Here is a 26818-nt window from a genome sequence, read left to right on the forward strand (position 1 = left end):
GCAGCCCTTTCCAGTGCAGCCCTTTCCAGCCCTTTTCCTCCTACTCCATTTTTGGTGTCATTTTTTTCCAATATACTGACATTAAGCATCATCATAAATTAATCCGTGCTTTCTTGCCCCATCCTTTTCCTGTTTCTACAGTATCTGTTTTGCCTGATCCCCTTCCTATCTTCATCTGGCTAATCTCAGTTATCACTGAAATTCAATAGTTTTTGATTATGTTTTTGATTACCCACAATGAGCCTGATTACGGCTACTGAAGATGATAACTTGTGCTGTGAACCTGTGTTTTATTGTTTATTGATGTCAGGATGGTTTGAGCTCTGGCTCCTGCAAAACTTTTTCAGCATGTTCTCGGGTGGTTCATCGAGGTGCTGGAGAGGGTCCAGAGAAGGGCAACGGAGCTGGTGAGGGCTCTGGAGAATAAGTCTGATGAGGAGAGGCTGAGGGAGCTGGGGGGGTTCAGCCTGGAGAAAAGGAGGCTGAGGGGAGACCTTCTTGCTCTCTACAACTCCCTGAAAGGAGGCTGTAGCCAGGGGGGGTCGGTCTCTGCTCCCAAGGAAAAGGCGATGGGACAAGAGGAAGTGGCCTCCAGTTGCCCCAGGGGAGGTTCACATTGGAGATTAGGAACAATTTTTCCACGGAAAGGGTTCTTAAGCCTTGGAATGGGCTGCCCAGGGAAGTGTTTGAGGCACCATCCCTGGAGGGATTGAAAAGCCGGGTTGCCATAGTGCTTAGAGACATGGTTTAGTGATGGTTTTTATCAGAGTGAGGTTGGTGGTTGGACTCGATGATCTGAAAGGTCCCTTCCAACCCAGACAATTCTATGATTCTATGACCTGTGTGGGAGATGGCCACAAAAGATTCTTATGCCTTACATGTGTGTTGTCTGTTTGGTTGTTTAATGAAATCTTGTGTGCCTTTCTCTACATATAGGGCTGGGGCTTTCTGGCCTGACTGGCAGGTTTTGTTTCTCATTTTGGTGCTTGCTCACAACCAAGCGTGTCCTGAACCTGCAGATGGAGAGCAGGGGCTTCATTCAGGATCTTGGTCGCTTAGGGGCAAACAGTTGACATGCTCCAAACCCTTAGCATAAAAACCCTGAAGCAAATCATATTGCACAGAGTGGAGAGCTGGGGAGGGGGAAGCTGCACGGAGCTTTAAGGGCAAGTGAATTGAGGTTTTTGCAAGCGTGTCCGTGTCGGGGCTGGAATGATCAGAGCAGGAAAGCTCTAGGAGTCATTTCATGGCTGAGTTAAACACAGATGAGGCTTTGCTTGCCTCCTCCACAGAGCACCTGTGTCTCCATGCCTCAGTGTCCTGGACCTCTCTTTGTGCAGCATGTGCCACATATATACACTTCTCCCCTTTCACCTTTCCTGGTCTTTAGCTTCTTAAAACCCTCTGAGCATTATTTCCTTCTCCCCTGCTGAATAACTCATTTAGACTTCATTTGGAAATTGTTTGAATATCATGGACCGGAGGAGGAAGATCAAGCACTCTGTTTTTAAGTGATTTGGCTTCTTTCCCCTAGAAGCGTGAACACGTACAGCTCCTGTCTCAGCGCGATGTGGAGAAAGAACTGCTGCCCTTTGTGGGAAGATGATGAAAGCGTACGTTTGTTTAGAAGTCGCCTTCTTCCTCACTACCCTGATGACTTTTTTTCAAAATGCTCCTAAATTGAGGGGTTTGAATTTGGTACACGTGTGCGTATGGCAAAAGGAATAAGACAAAAATAATTCATGGCTTGTGGCACCAGGAAAACAGATTCCTTCCCACCCCTACTTTTAAAATGAAACATTCTTGGGTTTTAGTTGTTCTGGCAAACCTGAAAGGATTCTTCCCTCCCCCTGACCTCACTGGCATGCATGGATTGCTGGCTTGTTGAAAAGTCATTTTCTGTCATAAGTTCTAATGGAAAAGTTTAGATAAGCTGTCATTATATATATGCATTTTTAAAAGAATATTTGTTAACTGAAACCTCTGCCAGTCACGTCTGAAAATATATTGGGATTGGCCTTGGCAGTCCTGACACTTAAAAAAATAGAAAGGAGATATTTTTAAAATAGGAGAGGTTGTCTTCTTTTTGCGTCTTGATTCTCTAAGCATTTTCTACACATGGTCATGTATTTAGACTTTTGTCCAAAGCAATGACAGCTGGAATATTTAAATCAATCCTACATGTTCCCTTGTTGTAGGGTGTGGGGTTGTAAGAAGAAAAAGCCCTGGAAACCGTGAGGTTTGTGATAAGGTATGAGTATAGGCAACATTACATATCTTTTTCCCACTGGTGCTGAGAATGATCACTGTGTTTCTCTGTGTAGCCTAGAAACTGGCCTGGTCAGCTTGGGTCTGCTTATGTTTATTCTTGGCATTTGCTTCTCAGATGCTGGCATTGATTTTACGGCAAGCATATTTTGTTCAGAAGTGTCAAAGGCTGCTTTTGTGGAAAAAGTCTTGAGATTGATGAGCCGAAGGCAAACAGCATCCAGCTGAATTCATCTCCGCAGCAAGTACTTAAAGCAGCTTGGGTAAGGCTGCAAAACAAAACGGTTAGAAATTGAGAAATGGACCTTTCTGTGGGAGTCTTTAGTAGAATGTAAAAGATTATATATATGATCTGAAGAGAAACCAGAGTATTGTGGGGTGGAACCCGGCAACTTACTTCTCCAGCTTGAAACCTGCTGCAGCGTTGGCTCATAGCTGTGTATTTTAGGCAGCTCAGAAATTACAAGTCTGTGCCCTGGTGGTTGTGTTGCCTGTCTCCTTGCTAAATTTTGAGTCTCTTGGGTTCTCCTTGTTGTCAGGACATCGTGACTACATCTCCTAGGGCTTGCTCAGCACTCCTATGTAACTGGTGCTCTGATGAAAGTAGAGGGCATCTTTTCTCTTGCCTGCTTACCATTTGGTCTTCATTGCAGAAAAAGGACTGAGCTTTCAGATTGTGACAATTCTTGCTTTCCAGTAGGATGCTGCAGTCATAAGGGACACAAGATAAGTGTTTTCAAAATATAATTTAACATTTAAAAAAGAAAAAAACAACCAAAGACCCCATTGCACTGGAGCTGGGATCATCAGGTCAGCTGAAGAGGTTTAACTTGTTGATGGCCCTGGAGCTGACCAACCAGGACAAGGATTTCTATCCTGAAGGCAATGGTGGTAATTCAAAAAAAGTGCAGATACTGACAAGTCCTGAGAATCACCGGAAGTGCTGTGGCACAGGGTGCCAGTTTCTGGGTTGTAGGACAACTGATGCCACAGTCTGGTGCGATGCAGGAACAATACACTAGGAGCCAAGTGGTTTGGTCAACCCACATGCAGCAGGTTTCCTCGTGGGTTTTGCAGAGCCAAAGGCAGAAAGGGAGGTGGAATAAGTGAGGTCCCGCTATGAAAAGCAGTTTGATAAGGGCTCAGCAAAAAGAAAACCTGGAGCCTTCATTGCTGTTCTCCTGTTATCCTGATATCTGGGGCAGATGCTGGGAGAGGTGAATGATTCTTCCCTGATTCTTCTCAGCAATAAGAGTTCTCACTCTGGCCTTAGCACAGTTCCTGCTATCCTGTTCGGGATACTGGACCTGCACTGTCCAGTTTCCTCTCCCCAAGTCTGTTGCCTTTCTTAATCTCGGTGCAAAGGTACTAGACTAGAAATCCTGCCCTGGGAGCGTTGGCTACAGCAGGCCTTGAAGAATCTGTCGCGCATCGCACCTCTTCACGTGCTCCTGTTGTGCATCTGCTGGATCTTTTTTCTTCTTTACCCCCTTTTTGGCATCCTACACTGCCCTGTTCCACAGGTTGGGGGAAAGATGCTTGTCATGAGCTGACCTCTTCGGCGTGTGTCCCACTGCTGACCGTACCCCTGCTTCGCCAGGCAGGCCATCCCGCTCCAACCCCCTCCTCCTGCTCGCCCCAGATCAGAGCCCCCGAGAGGTCTTTGTCCGCCTGTTGAGAGCAGCCCCTGTCCCGCCATTCCCACATGGCGCACCCTCCCCGGCAGCCCCCTCCCCATTCAGCAGTTTGGGCTGAAAGAACCTTGGCTAATTATGCCGGGCTGAAAATTACCACTTTGCTGCGTTCTCCTGCTGCTGGGCCCATTTGTGTGGGGCCTGTAGTTAGAGGGAACAAAGTCCCCCCCGTGGAGCCAGGCAGGCCCCAAGTGTGAAGCTACAGGTACAAGCAAGAGGGGAATGAAGGGAATAATTACCAGCTTCTCCAGGTGAAAGCCCCGTTAAAACTTCAATAAGCCAATTAGGGGCCGGGGTGTGTGTAGGGGGAGAGTCTCCCCCACCTATAAGTGATTCCCACCAGGCAATTAACAGAAATCATTTCACGGAGGGGAGGATAAGAAATGGTTCTTAGAAATTGTCCTGAGCTGGGGGGGGGGGGGGGGGGGCCTGAAACAGCACGACTGCTGCAGTGGTCCTCCTGTACTTGTTGGAGGCTGCTCCTGGCTCACTGTGTGGCCTGAAAGTGTTGGTGGGGCTAGGGGGAGAGGGAGGAGGGAGGGAAAATGGCAAAGAAAAAGGAATCGCTGGAGCTTTACACCTGGGCAGGCTTTGAGAAAGCAAGGGCTGGAGTTCAGAGCTTCTTGTAAGGCTGTGTGTGGGCCCACAGCACAGCTCGAGGGGGCTACTGCGTCTGGGGAAGTGGGTGAGGGTCAGGCTCAGGGTGTCTTCCCCATCTGGGCGAGGGGGAAGGCAAATGGTGTCGAGCCCAGTAGGGAGGGGATAGGTGCTGGGTGTGAAGGCTTGAAGTGGGTGAGAACTGAGTGCCAGCCCTTCAGAGATCTGCCCAAGGTGTATGATGATCTGTAGGTGCCCTGCCTTATGCCAGGAGCAGATGGTGTCTGGTGTCTAATACACTTGTATGTATCTCATTCAGTGACCATGTTTTTTTCTGTTGCTCAGCTAGCAGCTTCACCTGTTCCTTCCTTTTAATTGGTGCCAAAAAGCCAGTGGATTTGCTCAAGATGAAGATTTTATGAAGTCATCTTGCAGTTCCCTTGTGCTGTATTACAGGTGGCACGTGCAGCAGCTGGAGGTAGAGCGTGCTGTCTGGTGGGTACCCAGCAGGAGTCTTGCCTGTCTGTATTTTAATGGCTGCTCTGGGGAGTAGAGCAAGAGTAGAAGGTAGGTTGAAGTTGCTGCAGATGGTTGAGATTGCCCTAGTGGTGTTGGAAGGGAGAATGCACAGTGTAACTAAACATACCAGCTGTGGTTATTTCACCTGCACTTGCAAAAGAAGACAAAACAAAAAAAACCCACCTTAAAACTCAAATGTAACCTTAGTAGTGACTTTCTTTGCTTTTCTAATGTTATAGCTTCTGAGAATTAAAAATGTCCTGTGAGGTTTTGTTCTGGTTACTGATCAGCTGAAGCTGAAATAACCCTACTGTAGTGGTCTTTAACCACTTAGTCTTCCAGTCTTGGACAGACCTGGAAGTTTCTAGGCTTCCTCCTTTTTTTTTTTTTTTTTTTCCTTTTTCCTACTACTTCTCCCCAGAAAGCTTTCTGTAGTAGGAATAGAGAACTATATCTCTTGCATAGCCCAGCTTTTAGACTCTGAAGTGGTTTCTCAGCAGAGTCATATTTCTTTATGACTCGGCTTCCGAGTTGTTACCCCAGTGGGTGCCTGCAAAGAGAGCTCTGTTCACGGGAAGGCCTGGGAAGCATGCACAGGCAAAATGGTTTTGGCATGGGCTGTCTGGCCCTCTTGATGTTTGGTATGTGTTGTTCAGACCAGTATCTGAGTTACATACTGGATTACATTTTTATTATGGTTAAGGAGTCCTTTTGGTGTCCCCCCCACCCCGTAATAACAGTAATAATTTGAGCATCAGTTGGGGATTAAATTGGGTTTGGAGAGAGCTAGGGATGCAGGAGTTCTTGTGCATGGACTTCTGTCCTGAACAACCGCTCCATGCCTGGCAAGCACAGGGGCTGGGGAATGAGGAAGGATGATGAAAAGGGCTGGACATACCATACAAGTAAGTGTTTTACACCCTTAAACGTGGGTTATCAAGCCTTTCCCTTTAGTAAAGGAGTAGGGCTGATAGCAACTCAGTGAAATGCTTGTGCAGCCACGAAGGCCATTCGGTTTGAGGTTCTGAAAAATGGCAGCAGCGCTGTGAGAAGCACTGTTTGAATACCCCTCTTGTATGGGAACACTCTGGACACTCAGTCAACTGTTATAGAGCTAATTTGAGTCTGGTCCTGTCCTGGGCATTTTCTTCTTCCTAAAAGCACGTGTCATGTGGACTGTTGGGGAAAGGAGGGTTATATTTAGATGCAGACAGCCCACGGAACATCAGGACTGTTCTGTGGGTGGACTCGCTAGTTTCTAATCAAAGATATTTTCCTGTTCAGTGCTGCAGTGTTGAAGAGGTCTGTGTGCACGTGCCTGTCCTATCTGGAATCTCTGTCTCAATGTCATTGAGCTCAGTTTTTCTTCAGAAATGGGGATTGTGTTCTGTATCTGGCTGCCTGTTTTCCCAAAACTGACCTGCTGCAGGGCTGGTGAAGGGCTGGTGAACAAGGTCATGGGATGACTTGGGCAGACAGTATGGGATGAAACTGCAAAGCAATGAAGGCAAGATGGAGGTGTCTGGCTTGGGTACCTGCTAAGCAAGTTGCTAGAGTAGGGGTGATCCGTCTACCATGATGGGAATTGGACCTTTGACCAGATTAAGACTGACTCTGTTCTCCAGCCTGTGGGTCTCAGAAGTCTGGAGGAAGAGGTGAAGTTAGAGGTCAAGGGAGAGGGTTGGAGAGGTGAAGCTGACGTTCCCTTTACCCTGAGGCACGTGGTAAAGGACATGGGAGACAGTGACGTGAGCATTTCTTCTATCAAATGCACTGGAGTTCTGCCTCAAATGTGAGACTTCACTGTTTCAACCCAGCATCTCTACAGTGCCCTTCAGTATAAAACGCAAATGCCTTCTTTCTGGGGACCACTTTCTAGTGGTCCACTTGAGGTTTGAGGCAGCATGCAAATGAGTTATTAGTCTGTCTGTCTGTGCCTGTGTCACTGGTGCTCCTTGCTAGAGCGTGGCATTTCCTCTTGGAGCAGTAGTGGTTGTAAATGTTGTGGCGTTCACGCCGTCCTCTTTGCACATTCTGTTTTCTCTCTCTGCTGAGTCCCTGGTGGAGAGTGGCAGAGCTCTTCTGTAACTTCTCTGTCTGCAATTTACGATGCATATCAGGAGCACGGTTCGACCCTGAGCCGACTGATGCCTTGAGGGACTCTGTGGCGTGCACACAAGGCTCAAGGAAGCAGCAGCAAACATGCCAGCGCTTCTCAGTCTGTTTGTGGAACAAGCCTGGTCATTTGCCTCTGGCTGCTGGTTCTCTTTGGCAATGTTATTCACTGCTGAACAAAGATGAGGCTATGCTGCAGTGGGTCTCTCCTTGCTCAGGTGAGTTCAGTCCCGTTATTGAGTCCAAATACAAGGCTATTTTACATGCATGCAAGCAGTTGGGCCCAAGTATAAGCTCGGCTCCAGACCACTCTATAACCTCTTCTTGGTGCTGAGTCTGGAGTAATAGGGGACCTGAGGAGACTGCCCGTGGACTCCTGAACCCAGGCTTTAACAAGGCTGCCCAGAGAGGTGGTGGAGTCTCCGTCTCTGGAGACGTTCAAAACCCGTCTGGACAGATTCCTGTGTAACCTGCTCTAGGAGGACCTGCTTTGGCAGGGGGTTGGACTAGATGATCTCCAGAGGTCCCTCCCAACCCCATATCATTCTGTGATTCTGTGAAAGTGCAGTGTGTGTGCCCTTGAGCCTAGGACAGCAGCCAGCAGCACAGACAGAAAACGTTGAAATCAGTTTGGTGGACCTTGTTGTCTTTACCTTGCACAAGGTAAAGGTCTGGAGCTGAAGCATTGCATAGCAAGGATGGGGGAGGAGCATGTGGGAGGAGGTAAATGGGACTAGGAGGATGGGAAGGCTCTTGAAGACTGAGGAACACGGAAAGATTTAGTCTGGAGACAAAAGCCAGAGGGAGATTGCAGAGCTGTAGTAAATTGAATGCAACCTGCACTTGTTATTTCAGGTTTTGGGCAGTTATGTCATGTGTCATTGGCTTCTTCACCTTTTCCAATCTTGTCTTCTAAATAGCCTTCCACTCCCCACGTTCCCTCTTCTGGAAAGCTGCAGTTTTGGCCCATTAACAGTGGCTGGACTTCTGGTGCAACTGCCTTACCTGCTGGTTCTTGTTCAGTTTGTGGTTACTCAGGTGTTAGCATATAACCCAGCTGTCCCGACTGACTTCTGAAGGTGCTCGGTTCATCTTCTGAAGGTGCTCGGTGCAGTTCCCTGCTTATCCTGCAAGAGGCACAAAGTAGGACTAAAGGGGTCGGTCTGGGGCAGTGAAGGGGCAACACCAGCCCTGCGTGACCACCCCATCCTGGCTTTGTCCGACATTGCCTGAATCAAAGGCAGGTGGGACTTCTTGCATGTTTGTGGTGCCCGCTTTCTCATGGAGAAGACAGTGCTAAAGTGATGCTATGCTTTTTTTTTTTTTTCTTCCCCTCTCCTTCCTGCAAATTAAATGCCCCTGGGGAAGGAGCACCTGCTTCCCCCGCACTATCTCAGTCTCCCTCTCTTTGTGTGTATCTGGTCTGTTGAAGGAGTCTCATGCTGGAGATGCTGAAAAATCCCTGCGCCGAGTTTCCGACCCCCTCCTCTTCCCTTCACAATGTTGTTAGTGTTGCATCTGCTCCCCAGCCTCCTGGGCTTTTTAGCGGGGGCTCCAGCAAGTTTGTGTGACCTTAGCACTGTATTCATGCCGGAGGAGTTACCTTCCATAATGATGTCAACTGATGAGGTTAGCAGGATGGTGGCGGCCGCGATAAGACATGACATGTTCTAATGATTCGCCTTAGCGAGCTGCGTGTGTGTGTTGGGGGGGCACTGAGGGGCTTAGAGAGGGGAGGTGGGGGCCCCACAGGTGCCGACAAAGACTTTGACCTTTGCTGCTATAATATCAGTGTTTCACAGGCAGGGCGGTTCGGTAACCCACTTTCAGCCCATCAAAAATTGATTTAATTGCAATTTTTTCCCCCAATTAGGAGCACTGGAGCTTAACTAATTGGAGTAATAGAGAGTAATAAGGCTCTGATAAAAAGCCTTCCTCTGCCTCCTTTGTATCTTGTGTCATCGCCTGTCAGAGGTCAGAGAGCTTGCATATTCTATTAGGCAGAGTTGCCTTCATTTGTACAAATTAGTTTACCCAACAGTAATTAAAATGCCAGTGCGGGTCGGGGAGAGCTGAATACAATTGATGGGCACGTTGGTGAAGGATTTGACAGCTCCGGTGGCCTCCCTTGCCAAAGCGTGTCAGTGCTGAATCAAAGGCTACACAAACCCACAGACCCGTGTGTTTAACCCGCCGCACCGTTGGCACCAACTGCTTTCTCTCCTCTCCGCTCTCCGTTTTGGACTCGCTTTCTCTTCTCCTCCTTTTCTCATCCCACTTGAGACTTCTTAAAAAGGACGTTTCCCATCTTTGAGCTGGCCTTTCTGTTGATCACTTCCATAACGCTGCTACCGGCCCCCCCATCCCGTCTCCCTCGGTGCTCCCCCTGCTCACCCCCCCGCCTTCCACATTCCCAGCTGCAGGGCTCTGTCGAGTAATAACTTCTTTGTTTCCCGCTCCGATGAGTCTCCGTATATAATAGTCTCCAAAATGGAACAACGACGTCCCATTCCAGGGGGCGGGGGAGCGCGTGAGGAGGAAGGAACATGCTCTTGCACGTGTCAAGCAGATTCTGGATTTGAAATCCCCAAAGAGCAGAACAGGACTTGAGAAGCAATCTGTTTACAGTACAGGGGAAGGGCACAAGTGTGGGGCATGGGGCAAGTTTAGACAGAAGAGGTTGGAAAGGGCCTGTTTCACCCAGGTTCCTTCCGTTATTCTTCATTGCGGGAGTCCCAGCTCAGGCAGTGCTTGCCCTGAAGGTTGGGTTGAAAGTGAGGAAGGTATGTGTCGTACAATGGGATTTGCATCTCTGGAGCTGAGACCGTTTCCAAGCCTCATGGCAAAAAGCATCTTTTCGAAAAGACTGATGTGCAGCTCTGATTCATCCACATCTGACAATGTTTTCTCCAGGATGGAGTAAAGAGGGATGCTACAGGTGGGGTGAAACTGGGTAGTTGGCACCTCGGGAACCGGGATGGTGTCATTGTAGCTGGACTGTAGCCAGGGCACTACTGCTGTTGCCAGAAATGCCACGGGATCTTCAGCAGCCACAAGTCAGTCAGATGAAGTTCTGTTTCTTCAACAGCACTGCCAGGATGTGCGTTATGTCTCATCCCCTGGCCCAGCTTCTTGTGTGGGGGGAAAATCTTTAACAGCATTGGTCTCCTGTAGCCTAGAGAAGGTCTGGCTTCAGGAGAAGCAGTTCTCTTTTTTGTTTGTTTGGCTATTTATATTAATTTTTCCTTGTCAGTAGGGCATTTCAAATGGGAAAGAGAAATTGAAAGTATCAGATGAGTTGGAAAATGCCTTGTTTTGGACAACAAAAACATGCTGTGTATGAAGTATGTGTGTCTCAATGCTCTGCAAATTCCTCGCCTTCCTGGCGTGGCAGAGGTGGCAATGCTATGTTGGCTTGCTTGTTTTGTCCTCCTGGGGGATCCCTGTGAAGACAACATGCCCTGTTATGGAAGCCCTGCAATGGTGCTCCTTTTCCCATTAGAGGAGCCTTTTGGAGGGAGCTTGTAGTCATAGAGCAGAGGAAGGCTTAATGGGGAAGGGACTTTGCATCTCCAAGGCCACCTGAAGCTTGGACACAGCAGTTTTTATGTAGTATGTAGATACATCTGGTCAATGTCTGTGTACATCAGGAGTATCATACCTACTTCAGAGAGATGGGTCCTCCCTGCAATAATATATATTGGGGTGTCTTGTGCTCTCCTCTTCCCAATCTAGTCTTTCCTCAGTCTCTCTGACTTCTCAAAGCATTGTAGGCAAAATAAATGACACTCTCACTAAGCTGGTAACTCAGCTTGAGCGGTTTCTTTCAGGCAGCTGGCAAGAACGGTTGTGAAGAGGTTGCATCTCTCTAGGTCAGAGGTTTTTGGTGTGTGCTCTGTGTTTCCTGAAACAAAATGCCTTGTTGAAGGTTAACTGAAAGAAGCAAGCCTGGTAGAAGGCATCAGTTCTGCTGAACGATGTTTCAGAAGTTTTGGAGCCAAACTTTACGTGCTCAGCTCCAATTTGCATGTTGTTTTAAACCTACCAAAGCTGACTTGTGTTGCCCTTTTGCTTGGAGTGAAACTGTCACCTTGTGCGAGGTTCCCAGTTACGAGGGGCCTGGGGGATGAAGGTGTTTGCCTGCAGACCAGACTCAAGGTGAGAGGCCCTGTATCATCCCCATGGAATCCAGACTTCCAGGTCAGTCCATTCCCAGGCTTCGACAATTTCTCATTGGCACCATTTCTTGTGCATGTCTTGTGAATGCTGCTTTCTAATTCTGGCAGCGAAGGTGCCCCGCTCTTCTGGGAGAAGTCTTATCTTTGCTTGCTAATGGGCTCCAGCCTGGTAAAGATAAGGCCTGCAAATCTGATCCTGCTGAAGTATGAGACAAAATTCCTGTTGACTGAATGGAGTCAGCTTTACCCAGAAGAGACTTGTTTGTGGCCCTGGGGCCTGTATGCGATGCTGGAGAGAAATCTCTTAATCTAATGCTTTTTTCCTTTTTCCTTTTTTTTTTTTTTTTTTTTTTTGGTGGGGTTGGGGGTAAGGACTGAGGAGGGAAAGCTGAAGTCCAGAATTGACAGCATGAGCGGGGATTAGACCTTGCTGTTCCTCCCACCTTTTTCTCCCCGTTGGTGTGCCTCCATGCTAATTTAGACCTGTGGCAACCATCAAAGCCTTGTGCATACCTTCTGCACAAAGGGGCCTGTCTCCCATACGAGGGCGTTCTCTGCTGGGACAGAGTCAGTTTGTCCCCCAAAAGAAAAATCTTAAACACCCAATTGCCTGCTTGACTGACTCCCTGACTGCTATTATGTTTCTAACCACAGTAATTGGCTTTAGTAGTTATTAATGGATTATGTTTGGGGAGGGAGGGACAGAACCCAACACCTAGCTTTGTAGCTGAGGGACTCCCTGACCAGAGCGTTGCTTTCCAGACATGGAGTTTGACCGGTGAGCTGTTGGAGCTGGGTGGCTTTTGCTTGTTTTCCTCTGAAATGGAAGACATTGGCAAAAGGGAAACGTTCCCTCTTGTCCTGTAGTATGGTGGAGAGAAGACAGGTATTGAACACAAACTCCAAATATGAAATGGTCTGCTTTCTTAATTGGTCCTCGTGGCTGCTGCACAGTGATAGGAATTGGCTTTCCCTTAGACTCTCAGGCTTTGGTCACAGACTTCCATGGAGAATCATAGAATTGTCTAGGGTGGAAGGGACCTTTCAGATCATCTAGTCCAACCATCAACCTCACTCTGATAAAAACCATCACTAACCCATGTCTCTAAGCACTATGGCAACCCGGCTTTTCAATCCCTCCAGGGATGGTGCCTCAACCCCTTCCCTGGGCAGCCCATTCCAAGGCTTAAGAACCCTTTCAGTGGAAACATTTTTCCTGAAATCCAATCTGAACCTCCCCTGGGGCAACTTGAGGTCATTTCCTTGTGTCCTATCACTCTTTACTTGGGAGCAGAGACCGACCCCCCCTGGCTACAGCCTCCTTTCAGGGAGTTGTAGAGAGCGAGAAGGTCTCCCCTCAGCCTCCTTTTCTCCAGGCTGAACACCCCCAGCTCCCTCAGCCTCTCCTCATCAGACTTATTCTCCAGAGCCCTCACCAGCTCCGTTGCCCTTCTCTGGACCCAAATAATGTGTGTATCCTGCAGCATCTACATAGAGAGCCCTGTGCTACAGGTGCACTGGGTCTATTGCCTGTTCACTGCCAATGAATCTGGGGTTGTAAAACACCCTGGTTGGAGAGGCTTTGAATTAGCTCTGGTGCTGCAGGCCTTGTCCGTCCCTAAAGGGCAGCTAAGGGTCACGGAACTTGTGGATGCCTCCAGGTATGTGAATTTGGGTAGGAGGATAAAGCCAGCAAAAAAATAGAGTGCCTTGGTAGCTGTAGCTCTTCCTTGGTTCCTGTAGCTTTTTGAGATGGCTTGGTGTGATCTGCTTGCCTCTTTTGCAGAGCGTATTGGCAGTGCTGCTTTGGCCTTGTGATTTCAGTCTCTTCTCCCAAGTCACAGGCAAAAGGACAAGAGGAAATGGCCTCAAGTTGCACCAGGGGAGGTTCAGATTGGAGATTAGGAACAGTTTTTCCACGGAAAAGGTTCTTAAGCCTTGGAATGGGCTGCCCAGGGAAGGGGTTGAGGCACCATCCCTGGAGGGATTGAAAAGATGTGTTGCCATAGTGCTTAGAGACATGGTTTAGTGATGGTTTTTATCAGAGTGAGGTTGATGGTTGGACTAGATGATCTCAAAGGTCTCTTCTAACCTAGACGATTCTATGATTTGGAGAAACCAATTGCTCGGCTAAACCACAGAGCTAGGAGCAGGAGGAGTCCTGAGTTCTGGCCCTGCTTCCACATGCCTCTTCTCTGGCTTTGACTGAGTGCATGGTCACTACTTTGCTGTTGGGTGTCTTGTAACACCAGCAGTGCTGCTTCTCTGAAGTCAAGGACGCTGCAAGAATCCCTTCCTGGTACAGCAGAGGCTTTGGGACACCTTCTGGCTTCCAAAGAAGAATGTTGTAGAGGATCAAAGAAATATTTTAAAACTGCTTTTTTTACAGACATGACATTGTTTCCTTATTTTGCTTTCCTCTTTCAGCTGCCAGCCCCCTGTCACGCTGCAAAAGATGTTTAGGCAAAGCTTAGAGCTGGCTTTTATTTAAAGCAGGCTCCGTTTCCTGCATTTGTGCTGTCCCTGTTGCAATGACTTAAACATAGTTTTGGCATTTTATTCTCAGTAGCTGTAGTAAATGTGGCTTTGTTGAGAGGTCATTTATAGCTTACTTAAAAGTCTTTGTATGAGCTGCTTTCTCTTATTTGGACTGCGGATAGGAAGCTGGCACAAAATAAGCAGTGTGGTGTGGGGAGCCATGGCACCCGTGTGCTTGATTTTTAAGGATTTTTTCCTGTCTTATCAATTAGTTTGAGGCCAGTGGCTGTCAGGTGACTTGTGGAACCAGCATGTGCAGCAGGGACATAGCATTGCCAGAGAGGACTTTGGAATGGACCCTGCTGGAGAGTGTGAACTGAACCAAATATTGCTGCGGGGGAGCTGTGTTGCCTCTAATAGAGAATGCTTGAGCACTGGGGAGGGCAACCTGATCCTGCTTTGAGCAGGCTGGACTGGAGAACTCTATTCTGTGATTTGTTAGGCCTGGGATGCTGCAGCCAATTCATGATCATACTCAGAAGTTGCCAGCAATCAAAAGCAAGACATAAAGTAACAGGAAATTTTTCCTGGGGTCTTTCTGCAGCTTTACAGCACCGACTGTATATGAAACATGCTGAGTACTGTGCTAACTGTTTGGAAAATGCCATTGCAATTTACAGCTGCTCCTATTTTAGGTTTTCCCATTGCATCTGCAAATACATCTTTATGTCCTGCCAGTTTTCAGCTGTTGTGACCTGCTGCATCTGGGAAGCTCAGCTACTGAGAGCTCTGGAGCACCTCTGCCTTTGCTGCTGCCTGCCCCTTGTGAAACGCGGTGGAACACGCTGAAACAGTCTTGAAACACAATTCAGAGCCTGTCTTGTAGTTTGTGTTCTCTGTCTTGCTCATGTACTGTTTCTTCAGAATGTGAGGATTTGTAAGTGTTCTTTTTTATTTGCTTGTTTGTTTTTGTTTTTTTAAACAGCTCATTTGTGACTGGAACAGCCTGCTGTGGACACACCTCACCTCTGAGAATCTGGGACCTTGAGAGGTTAGTGAGCTTCTGGGTTACAGGGAGGGACTTGATGAGACAAGTGAATAAATGAGAAATACAATACTGGAGATGCCATAAAATGGTACCTTTAGTCCATGTAGGCAAGGGACATTTAACCATGAGATGTGGGACACAGTGGGGGATGGAAAAAAACGGTGTGGAAAAGTGTATGTGGGGGCTGGTTCTGTTTCAGCAAGGAGCAGCTTGACTTTTCTTCCCAGCTTTTCCAGTTGATGGTGCAACAATACTGACTTCTTCCCATTACCCATGTACGGTCAGAATATGCCCATTACACCTTCCTTTTCATCTATCTCACTTGATGCTTCAACCTGAGCCAGAAGGATGAGGAAGGTGATGTGCCTCCTCCCATTCACCCATTTGTCTGTGGTGCTCAGAAGCCAGAGGCAAATGCGGGCTCTACAGTCATCTTGTCTTGGTTGGTGTTTCTGGTAGCTCAGGGAGATGAGGGGTGGCAAGAGGTTATCTAGGGAATTGACTTAAGCATGTTGTCTTCCCTCTGTCTTAATAAGCATTGAGGAGGTTAATTGCTGTGGCCTCTGATTTGGGGCCATTGAGTAGTTCCTGTTTGGTGAAGGTGCTGACCATAGCAAGTGGGGAAATGTTGGGCTCAAATTCTGATGCGAGACTCAACTACTGACAAATTTGAAACTCTCAGCCTGGGGGTCTTTGTGTAGTGATGGACAGATAGCAAATATTTGGTAGGATTATTGAACGCCAGCTCAGCTTTCCGGGACTGGTATGCTCTGAGTAGGAGTGGCACAGCGTGGGTTATTAAGGGAGTGCCATCAGGATTGAGGTGAGCTGGTGGGCTCTGGGGCGGGGAGGAAGGGGGACAATGGCAGAAGGGGCCTGAGGGGTGTCAGCAGAGCTGCATTTGGTGAAAGGAGGTATAGGGGAAGATTGGTGTGGATGCAGGACTGGTCTGAGGCCAATTGCCTTCCAATCTATAGTTTAAACAGATGCAGTTGACTCAGACAAATACAAATATAAACCTGTTTTTCTCTGAAGTAACAAAAGTAAAGACTTTGCAAAGAATGCATAACACAAAGGGCAATCTGGAGCAGGAAAGACAGCGCCAGTGCATTAGCCTGGAGAAGAGAAGGCTGAGGGGAGACCTTATTAATGCTTCCAAGTATCTAAAGGGTGGGTTGAAGGAGGATGGAGCCAGACTCTTTCCAGTGGTTCCCAGTGAGAGGACAAGGGGCAATGGGCACAAGCTGGAACATGGGAAGTTCCATTCAAATAGGAGGAAGAACTTCTTTCTGGTGAGGGTGCCAGAGCCCTGGAACAGGCTGCCCAGGGAGGGTGTGGAGTCCCCTTCTCTGGAGATTTTCAAGACCCACCTGGATGCAGCCCTGAGTGATGTGCTCTGGGCAACCCTGCTTTAGCAGGGGAGTTGGACTAGAGGATCTCTAGAGGTCCCTTCCAACTCTGACAATTCTGTGATTCCAAGATTCAGCTACGGTGTGTGTTTCTTGGTCACCTAGTCCAATGGTGCCTTTGGAATACCCCAGAAGGGTGTAGGCTGTGCTGTGATACCCCTGCCCATCAAGTCTTCTGGCTGCTCTTGAATAGAGGCATCTGACAGGAATGAGGAGATAGGCAACCCTCTCCCCCCTGCCCCAGCCTCTCTGACAGCCTTTCCCAAGGAAGCCTGAAGAGATAATAAAGCTGTGTAGAAAATAGGATTAAGGTAATGAACAGGCACAACGGAGTTTGATCTTTCAATAACGTCAAAGCCTGAGTGACAGGCAAATAAAAAAGCTGAGGCAACCTAGGCCACTGGGCCTCTGTTGCAATGGCTGGAGTGTCAAACTTATTCTTCCCTCTTCACCTGTCACAGCTGGAATGCACTGTGCCACTGGGTCTTTTCCTCTCCGGGGACCTGCGTGTGAGCTGAGAGTCTCATCAGCACGTGCAGGGCAGGAGACTGAGTAGGGAGCACAGCCAGGAGACTCGCATGTGAAGCTTGATGTGATCTTTCATAGCGAGGGAGTACAGAGCTGTTCTTCCAGGTCTTGACTTCTCCATAAACTGTTCTTCTTCCCAGCAGAGCTTTGGATTAATTTTCAAAGGCTTCAGCAGTCGCTATTTCGTCCTTTGAGGCTTGTGCGTGTTGTCTCCCTGGTCAGACTCCAGAAGTGGGAGCGTGGCATGGAAGCTTAAAATCTTAGAGCTACCCAGGACTGAAAAGCTCCTCCTGTGCCCGGTGTGACCTAATAACATCTGGCAGACAGAGCCAGCCCCCCTGAGTTTGCTGGTTACTTCTTCCTCGTGGCCACAAAGGGCCAGAGTCTGACCTGCGGATGCTGAATGTGGCAAGGACATTATCTCTAAGAGCAGAATCCAGGCAACTTCTCTGTCAAAAAAATGAAGCAGGGTAGAGCCGTGCTTAAGACATATTCTTGAAAAATGTAGGATCGTTAGCACCACTGAGATGTTTAGTGCTGTCCAAAACCACCTAGTTCAGTGAGCTGGGTTTTTTTTTTCCTGTGTAGGGCTATGTGTAAGTAACGTTGCAGCAGTTTCTGTGGCATTCTCTTCCCTTGGGGTAGGTGGTCCTTTTTCCCCAACAGCTGAGAGCTGGAACATGCTACAAAAGGATTTAAAGCTTAAATAACCTTTTGTGTACTGATCTTCTTAGTTCCAGGCCAGATAAGTCCTTGCTGGTGCTTGTAGCTGTTGGTCATGGTATGTTTTCCTATTTATGACCTTCCCTGTTCCCTGACCCTGGGGCAGCCATTCTCATCCCTCCGAGAGGAAAGGGATAATGTCTTCACCTGGAAATATGTTCTGGGCTTTGAAAAGGGTTTGGTTGGGTTTGATGGCGAGGAAATTTTTAGTGGGGGAAAAGAAACGCCTCTTGCTGCGTCCCACCCCCACAACTGTCTTTCATTTCTGACTCTGCTGAGATGATGGCATTGGATCAAAGCCGCAACAGGCAGCAACAAGCAATTGTCAGGGGGGAGCCTAAAGCAGGGGAATGACCGCGTAATGCCAAGACACTGTCTCTGATGGCTGAAATTCCAGCTGCTGCTACACCTGGCCCTTTCTCCTGTAATGAAGGAGGATTTTTTTTTTTTTGTAGTTACGCTTTTGAAGCTGGCTAGCTGCACCTCTGGAGGACATACCTCGTCCCACAGATGCTACATTGTGCCATCTGATTGCTTTTAGATGTGGGGAAGTTGCTGTGCACTTATTGCCGCTCAGGGTCGAGGGGTGTGTGTGTGGAGGGGGGCTGTGAATAACTTGGGTGATTAGAGACCTGCACAGGAAAGGAGACGATTGGCAGTATGGACCACTGGATACTGCCCTGTGTCCTTGCATCAAGTATCAGGCTTTGCTGGCTCCCTGGCCTCTTGCAAGTCCCCTTGCCCCTCTGTGCCAGTGAGGCATATGATGGCAGCTGCCCCTCTTGCAGGTGAGGTACCTCTGCTCCCTTTTGCCTGTCACTTCTCAGGCCTTCCTGTCCCATCTGCTAGTGCCAGTGTGTGGCTCAGAAGAACAGCCAGTTAATGGCAAGCAAGAGAAAAAGAAACTTTCTTCAAATCCTGTTCCTCTCTCTTTCTCTTCCCACCTTCTGTCTCCTTTGGGAGTTTAAACTCAAGGGTGATGCACCACTGGGAACAGCTCCAAGGCCAGCATTTGTTGTTGGCTTGTGGAGAACTGTTGCTTTCCAGCCTATGGTGATGGTCTGCTTGTCTTTAGGAGACAAATGCCCCTGCCTTGGGGATGCTTCTCCATAAAGTACTATACTCCAGAGGTTGCTTTGCAGCAATTCTTGGAGCTATTCTGCAAAGCCTCATGTTTGAAATGGAGCAGTGATGTGTCTGGCATAGCGGTCCTCACGCTGCAGACACTTTGAATGTGGAATCCTACCTTGTCCTTTCCTGTGACACAACATGACAGTCACAGGGCACGAGAGCTGTTGTGAAAACTGAGCCAGTTAGCTGTGCCCTGTGAGCCACCCCAGATCCTCTGCCTTTTAAATACCCAGTCTTTGTCCATCTCCTTCCCCCTTTTGAGAGCATTTTTGGCAGAGTGATTTTTTTTTTTGTGTGTGTCTGTGGGTTTTTGTTGGTTTTTTGTTTTTTTAAGAACCCTCTAATTTCTTGTTCGGTTTTTCTCCCTCTCCTGAGCTCTTTGAAAGTGGCTTTACGCCGTCACTGACACCAAACTGACACTTTGCGTTTCCCCACTTCTTATCCCTTTATGGCAACAGATGTTGAAATTTTGTATCCCTTTTATCTGTCCCTCTTTGCCCTCTTCCTGTAATTAGGTTTCCCTTGTTAGCAGTACAAAGTGGCCGGGTTTGCTGCCTGGCCTTTTGAGCCATTGTGTCTGAGCACGTTTTTTTTCCTCCTCTTTCGGAAGAGTTCCTTCCCCCTTAAGTAATAGGCAGGGTGTGGGCCAAAGCTGTGGCTTTTTCTTGTTTCTTTGTTCTCCATTTATCTCTGCCACCTTTTTCAAAGGGATGGAGGGGAAAAAAAAAATATAGAGTGCATGGAAGGGGAAGATAGAGAGCTGCATTTCTTGACCGTCAGGCCCCCCTGCTCTTCAGGTGTTCAAGGCAGGTGCCTTTGATGTCTGCAAGTTTTGGGTAAGTGGGAGGTAGAGGATTCATGAGAGTGGCTTGGGAGTGGAGGAGAAGGGAGACTCAGGTGCGTGGCTGGTGGCCTCAGCAGAGGGGTGGGGAGGAGCCTTTCAGGGTAGCCAGACAGCTGCTGAGCAGGTTAGTAACCTGTATTTGTCTCTAGTGTTATTTCATTGCACTCTTTTCTCTCCAAGAGTCAGCGTGAGCGCTACCATCATAAGCAGCTGGCTGAAGTTTGCTAACTTGGCTGCTGCTTCATCTCTGGTATGTGCTTCCATGGGAGCCTTGCTAGGTTACATCTGTCTGTGCAGTGGGGTGGGCAAGAATTAGTTGCTGCCTTTCAAATTTTGGTGCATATTGATCTGCATCCACGTTGGTGGCTCTTTAGACCCATTGAGTGAGTGAATGTGAGCAGCTGTCAGCAAGGAGGGAGAGCTTTAAGACTTAAACTCCCTGTGCCGTTCTTAAACAGCAAGTGTAGTTTGACAGTTGCAGAGTGTGGTACTGAACACCCTGCTTAGCTGATCACTACTGATGCTTTCCTGTTTAAATCCAGTCCTCCTTGGCTTTGTGTCCTGTTGTGCCCAGGTTATTTTTTTAATGTGTTGAAGTAGATAAATGAAATGAGAATCTGCAAGTCTAGTTATTCACAGAATCACAGAACGATATGGGGTTGGAAGAGACCTCTGGAGATCATCTAGTCCAACCCCCTGCCAAAACAGGGCCACCCACAGCAGGTTGCACAGGAATGTGTCCAGGCGGGGTTGGAATGTCTCCAGAGAAGGAGACTCCACCACCTCTCTGGGCAGCCTCTTCTAGGGCTCTACCACCCTCAAAGTGAAGAAGTTCCCCCTCATGTTTAGATGGAACTTATGTTCAAGTTTGTGCCTGTTCCCTCTTGTCCTGTCCCTGGGCACCACTGAAAAAAGACTGGCCCCGTCTTCTTGACACCCACCTTTGAAGTATTTATAGGTGTTGATCAGATGCCCCCTCAGTCTGCTCTTCTCCAGACTAAAAAGACCCAAGTCCCTCGACCTTTCCTTCATTATAAAGCTTGCTAAATATTTTCAATAAAGGCTTTTAATGTAGAGGCTTGACCCAAGATATGCAAGCAGACTGCTTAGTGTTGTGTTCTGAAACAAGTTCGGTAGATCATTCTCTCCACAGCCTGGAACTCCAAGGTTTAAACAAGTTTGAGACCCTTGAATTTAATAATAAAAGGAGTTTGTTGGGTGAAGGTATCAAATGGATTCAGATCTGGAGGTGCTAGATTGAAAGGAAAAGTAACTGACTCCAAGAAGTGTGGGGAGTCTGTTTCACCCAGGCATTTAAACTGGATTTGTCCAGTCACAGAGAAATGAGTGGATATCTCTGGTACCAGAAGAGACAAGAGAGAGCAAATATTATTCTGGCACTGATAACGGTTTCACAGGATTTGGGGGGCAGAAGAATCATAATACCATGCTGTAGATGCAGAATCCTCTCTCCTGCCCTGCTTTTCTATAAGTTCATCATGCCATGTATCTTCTTTTGCCAAGGAAACTCTCTCCAGGCTTTGTAAGAAAGGGGCTCTCTAAACCTTTCAGGCTTGGATTTTTTTCTCAGCATCTCTGTCTTGGCTTGAACACAGTTTTAAATCACAATAACCAATCCAAAACTTGTCCAACAGTGAGATAAACAGCTTTCTGGGCTGAGCTTACATCAGGTGAGCGAGTGGAAATATGTGCCTTCTATTGCCTCTGCTCACTGCAGTGGGATGATCCACAGGTAGTTGCCCTTCCTCAGATGGCTTCTCATTCTCTTTTCCTGAGACTCTCTTGTTTTTTGCTGTGCTGTTTCACAGATGGCTTTGGTTACTCTTTTTAAAGCATCAGTTCTGGGTATTCCCATTTATTTGTCCTTTGGTTAATCAGGAACACAAAAGCCATGTTGTCTTCCTGAAATTAAAAGAAAAAAGAGTTAGTGAAGTGACACACTGGGGTCTGTTGTAGGGCAATTCTAGTTTTCAGGTGAACCTTTTCTTGGCCTGTTCATATTAAATCAATTTGGCACAATGGCTGTCTTTGGATTTCTAATTTGGTCCTTGGGAACTGTTCCTTCTGCAGTAAGGTAGGTAGGATGGAGAGTTGGGATGTAGATCTAGGCAAAGGGAAAACCAGGTCCTTCTTCATGGAGCTGGCAATCCCACTTATGACTTGAGCAGCAAGACTAGATATAAGCTGGTCTTATGTCCGAAAGCATCAGTTAAGCACTTGACAAGGCCAGAAGGAAACTCCTACCTGAGTTCTGGAGCTCTGAACTGTAGGATTTGATTCTCTTGCTCTGAGATCTGGGGCATTGTTGGGGACAGGACCTCAGGCTGATGACCACCTACTTGAGCCAGTGCTGGAGAAAGCTTGCTGCTGCAGGGAGCCTCTTAAGTGGTGGTGTCTTGGATGACTGTTCCTTTTAGCAGACTCGGTTTTGTTCAGCGCTCTGTCTCTTGGCTCTAACAGATAGCTGCAGTCTCATCTGTGCAGTGTGTTTCCCGTGGTAAGCATGTGTTCTCAAAACTGTTTGGGGCCTTGTGGCTCTTTACTGATTTCTGGGGGTTTTTTTGACATCATCTTTCCGAACCCTCTCACATAGGGTGGGCATCTTCTGCCTTCTTTTTGTTAAGAGGGCTCTGGTGCATCTTAACCTAAATGTAAAACTGTTGTAAGAGGCAGAATGTCCAGGTGTTTGTCCTAAATGCTTTCCTCCCCATGGCGGTCTTGGCCCTGTTGCACTGGGGATGAGCATGAGGCCAGCTCCTGCCCTTTGGATGTGTGCACGTCCAGGGCATGCTGTGGCCTTTGCACTCCTGTTCAGGCGTATTTATGACAACTTTACAAGGCCCCAAACAATCAGAGAGAGTGGGTGGGGGCTGGACACTCCAAGCGCATCAATCAGTTTCATCCCCCTGAGCCAAAGCAAAAGCAATCTTTATTTTTCCCTGGGTTGAGAGAGAATCAACAGAGGCAAGAGAGAAGAATGGGAAGGAGTGAATGAGGAACCCCCTCTGCCGCTGCCTGGCAGTAGCTCATTTAAACAGATGGCTTTGTTTTGATTTGGACTCTCCATTTTTTTTTTTTTTTTGTCTCCCCACTAAAGGAGACCTGCAGAGCTCTGTCCAGAAAGGGAGCAATACAGCCGCCTGTTCCCACACAAGTGGGGCGAAAGGCGAGAGGCTTTGAGAATTCCCTGCTTCTTTTCCTTGCCTCCCTCTTTTTCTCTGCCCCCAAGAAATCACAGTTTGAGAGAATTCCCCCCTACTCCTCCCGTTGGAAAGAAAGACAGAGAAGACATTCTTGACATTCTTTGCAGAGAAAAGGGGTTAAATGTCTGAATTTGGGGGTCACCATGTTATACAAATTGCAATCTAATCGTTTTTACAAGAACACACGTGTGCTAAGAAAAGGAGCCATGGGCGAGAAAGAAAAGAGGACAGACAACCTTTTTTGTCCTATCTTTTTTCTTTTTTTCTTCCCCCCAAGGTTTTGGACTATTGTCATGTTCTGTCTCTCTCCCCTCCTCACCCCCGAGAGGGAGAACATTGGTTTTGTAGTTAAATTGGTTCGTAAAGCAGAAGGGCTTGGTGCCATTTCTGTTTGTTTTCCCAAATAAAAGCCCCAGCAGGGTCTCTTTTGCACTGTTGTGGCTTTATTTGAAGAAACTGGCTTTTTCCCATAGCCCAGCGTGTCAGTTTATCCTCTGAACTTAACCTTACGGGAACCCGAACAACAAAAACTCACAGGGTCCCAGAGCTGGAAAGGTAAAGAAATTGTATCTTTTTATTGGACCATTTAAAGCGTGTGTGGGCCAATTCAGAGAAAGCAGAAGAAAAGAAGGCAAAACTCCCTCTTCTGCCTCTCTCCCCCCCCCCCCACCAGAATCTCAAACCATCGTTGGTGTCATTCCCCCCTACAGCCTCAAGTCCCTTCAGCTGTGCTGAGGAAGCTGAGAGCGGCATTTCTCCCCAAAATCGCTTACAACAGCATCTCGGAGCCATTTCACATGGAGGTGCTCCCTCAAAATTCCCCAAGCCAATGCCACATCTCCTGACAGGAATTAGTAGCCTTGGCTAAAAGCAAGGGTAACCTTGGGGTAGGATAACTCTATGAAGAATAACTTTGCCAAGGATTTGTGCTTCTCCCTATGTTCATTATAGATGATGTTTGACCAAGCCTTTCCCCTCTTGGCACAAGTGGCTGCATCCCCTGGGTGCCTCAGCTGCTGTTGCAAAGCATCTGGCAGAGCTCTTCCCTTTTGGTTTTGGTGCATTCTCCAAATTGGATGGCAGAAGTTGTGCAAATGCTGCATTCTGGATAATTGTTTTTAAATGGATTTTATTTCCTTTCTCCGTGTGATACTCAGCTCAAATATCCCAGTGTTTTGAACTGAACAGTGTTCTTTCCACTTTTTTTTTGTTTTTAAAGTATATCATATAATAGTTTTGGTTGGAAGGGAACTTTTAGAGGTCATCCAGTTCAATCCCCCTGCAATGAGCAGCGACTTCTTCAACTAGATCAGGTTGCTCAGAGCCCTGTCCTACCTGACCTTGAATGTTTCCAGAGATGGGGCCATCTCTCTGGGCAACCTGAACCATTGTCTCACCACCCTCACTGTAAAAAATTTCTTCCTTATATCTAGTCTAAATCTACCCTCTTTTAGTTTATAACCATTACTCTTTGTCCTATCGCATCAGGTCCTGCCAAAAAATTTGTCCTCATCTTTCCTTTAAGCCCCCTTTGAGCACTGAAAGGCTGCTATAAGGTTTCCCTGGAACCTTCTCCAGGCTGGACAACTCCAACTCTCTCATAGGACAGGTGCTCCAGCCCTCTGAGCATTTTTGTGTCCCTCCGTTGGACAGGGACATGTCCTTCTTGTGCTGAGGACCCCAAAACCTACTGGATGCACTAGTCGAGGTGGGGTCTCACCAGAGCGGGGCAGAATCACCTCCCTCCACTTGCTGGCCATGCTGCTTTGGGTGCAGCCCAGGATATATGGTTGGCCGCCTGGGGTGTGAGCGCACATTGTCAGCTCATGTCCAGCTTTTCATCCACCAGTATCCCCAAGTCCTTCTTGGTGGAGCTGCTCTCAATCCCCCAGCCTGTATTGATACTGGGAGTTGCCCTGACCCAGGTGTGGGACCCTGCACTCGGCCTTGTTGAACCTCATGAGGTTCACATGGGCCCAGTTCTTGAGCTTCTCCACGTCCCTCTGGATGGCATCCCATCCCTCAAGTGTGTCAGCTGCACCACTCAGCTTGGTGTCATCCACAAACTTGCTGAGGGTGCACTTGATCCCACTGTCTATGTCATTGATGAAGATATTGAACAGTACTGGTCCCAGTACGGACCCCTGAGGAACACCACTTGTCACTGATCTCCATCGGGACATTGAGCCATTGACCACTACCTTCTGGGTGTGACCATCCAACCAATTCCTCATCCACCGAACAGCCCACCAATCAAATCTGTGTCCCTCCAATTTAGAGAGAAGGATGTTGTGGGGGACTCTGTCAAAGGCCTTACAGAAGTTCAGATAGATGACTTCTGTAGGTCTTCCCTTGTCCACTGTTATAGTCATTCCATCATAGAAGGCCACTAGGTTGGTCAGGCAGGACTTGCCCTTGGTAAAGCCATGCTGGCTGTCTCAAATCACCTCCCTGTCCTCCATGTGCCTTAGCACAGCTTCTAGGATCTGTTCCATGATCTTCCCAGGCACAGAGGTGAGGCTGACAGGTTGGTAGTTCCTAGGGTCCTCCTTTCTACCCTTTTTAAAAATGGGTGCTATGTCTCCCTTTTTCCCAGTCATCAGGGACTTTACCTGACTTCCATGACTCTTTAAATGTCACAGAGAGTGGCTTGGCAACTACATCAGCCAATTCCCTCAGGACTCTGGGATGGATCTCATCAGGTCCCATAGGCTTATGTATGTTCAGGTGGTCATGAACCTGATCTTCTCTTACAGTGGAAGGGACTTTGCTCCCCCAGTCCCTGCCTTGTGGTCCATCCATTCGAGAGGTGTGGGGAGAGACGTTGCCAGTGAAGACTGAGGCAAAAAAAGTTGTTGAGTACCTCGACCTTCTCCTCACCTGTTGTTACCAGTTTGCCAGTCTTGCTCATCAGGGGGGTACACTTTCGTTGACCTTCCTTTTCTGGCTGACATCCCTGTAGAATCCCTTACTATTCTTTGTGTCCCTCACCAAGTTCAGCTCCAGCTGCACCTTGGCCTTCCTGACTCCATCTGTACACAACTGGGCATTATCCTTGTACTCTTCCCAGGATACCTGTCCCTGCTTCCACTGCCTGTGCATTTCTGTCTTGCCCTTTAGTTTGACCAGCAGGTCTTGACTTGGTCATGCTGGTCTCTTGCCTGCCTTTCCTGATTTCTTACACCTGGAGATTAAGAGCTCTTGTGCTCTGTGGAAAGCATCCTTAAAGATCTGCCAGCTTTGTTCTGCTCCATTGTCTCTGAGGACAGTTTCCCGGGGGGGTCTTATTGACTAACTCCATGAATAGCTGGAAGCTTGCTTTACTAAAATCCAGAGTCCCGACTTTATTCTTTGCCTGACCCATAAGGACTGCAAACTCGACCAGTGCATGATCACTGCAGTGCAGGCTGTCCCCGGTCTTGATGTCACTGATGAGCTCGCTTGCACTGGTGACCAACAGATCCCATATCGCATCCCCTCTGGTGGGGCTGTCTATTGCCTGGCTTAAGAAGTTGTCCTCCATGCACTCCAGGAGTCTCCTGGATGGCCTACAGCTCACCGTGCTACTTTTCCAGCAGATGTTGGGGTGGTTGAAGACCCCTGGCAGGATGAGAGCCTGTGAGCACGATGCTTCCTGGAGCTGGAGTAAGATGGCTTAGGTCTCTCTTAGGTTCTTCTTGATCAGGCGGCCTGTAGTAGACACCAACCACAAGGCTCCCTTTGCCTCAGTCTCAATTCTTTCAATAAGTTTTCAACCTGCTTGTGGTTATTCTTCAGACAGCTCTTCATGCTTTCTTGATGTAGAGGGCAATGCCTCTGCCCCTCCTTCCTCACCTGTCCCTTCTGAAGAGCCTGTAACCATCAATAGCCACACTCCAGTCATGAGGTTCATGCCATCAAGTTTCAGTAATGGCAACTAGGTTGTAGCTTTCTAGTAGCATGGTGGCTTCCAGCTCCTCCTGCTTGTTGCTTGTGCTGTGTGCATTGGTGTAGAGGCACTTCAGCTGGGCTGTTGGCCATGTCACCTTCTTAGAAGAACACCCCTTAATTCCTTTGAGGGAT

The 26818-nt window shown here is 47.9% G+C and overlaps 1 protein-coding gene across 1 annotated transcript in view; it reads left to right on the top strand.

Moving 5' to 3' along the window:
• The window catches only part of FBXW4 (F-box and WD repeat domain containing 4), a 72009-nt gene that overhangs the window by 37202 nt on the left and 7989 nt on the right, over nucleotides 1–26818 (top strand). Inside the window, exon 6 of the mRNA XM_074159022.1 lies at nucleotides 14835–14900. Within this exon, the coding sequence (XP_074015123.1) occupies nucleotides 14835–14900 (66 nt within the window). The remainder of the gene's footprint in view (nucleotides 1–14834; nucleotides 14901–26818) is intronic.

The sequence above is a fragment of the Numenius arquata genome, chromosome 15 (assembly GCF_964106895.1).
Source record: "Numenius arquata chromosome 15, bNumArq3.hap1.1, whole genome shotgun sequence".
Taxonomy (NCBI): Eukaryota; Metazoa; Chordata; class Aves; order Charadriiformes; family Scolopacidae; genus Numenius; species Numenius arquata.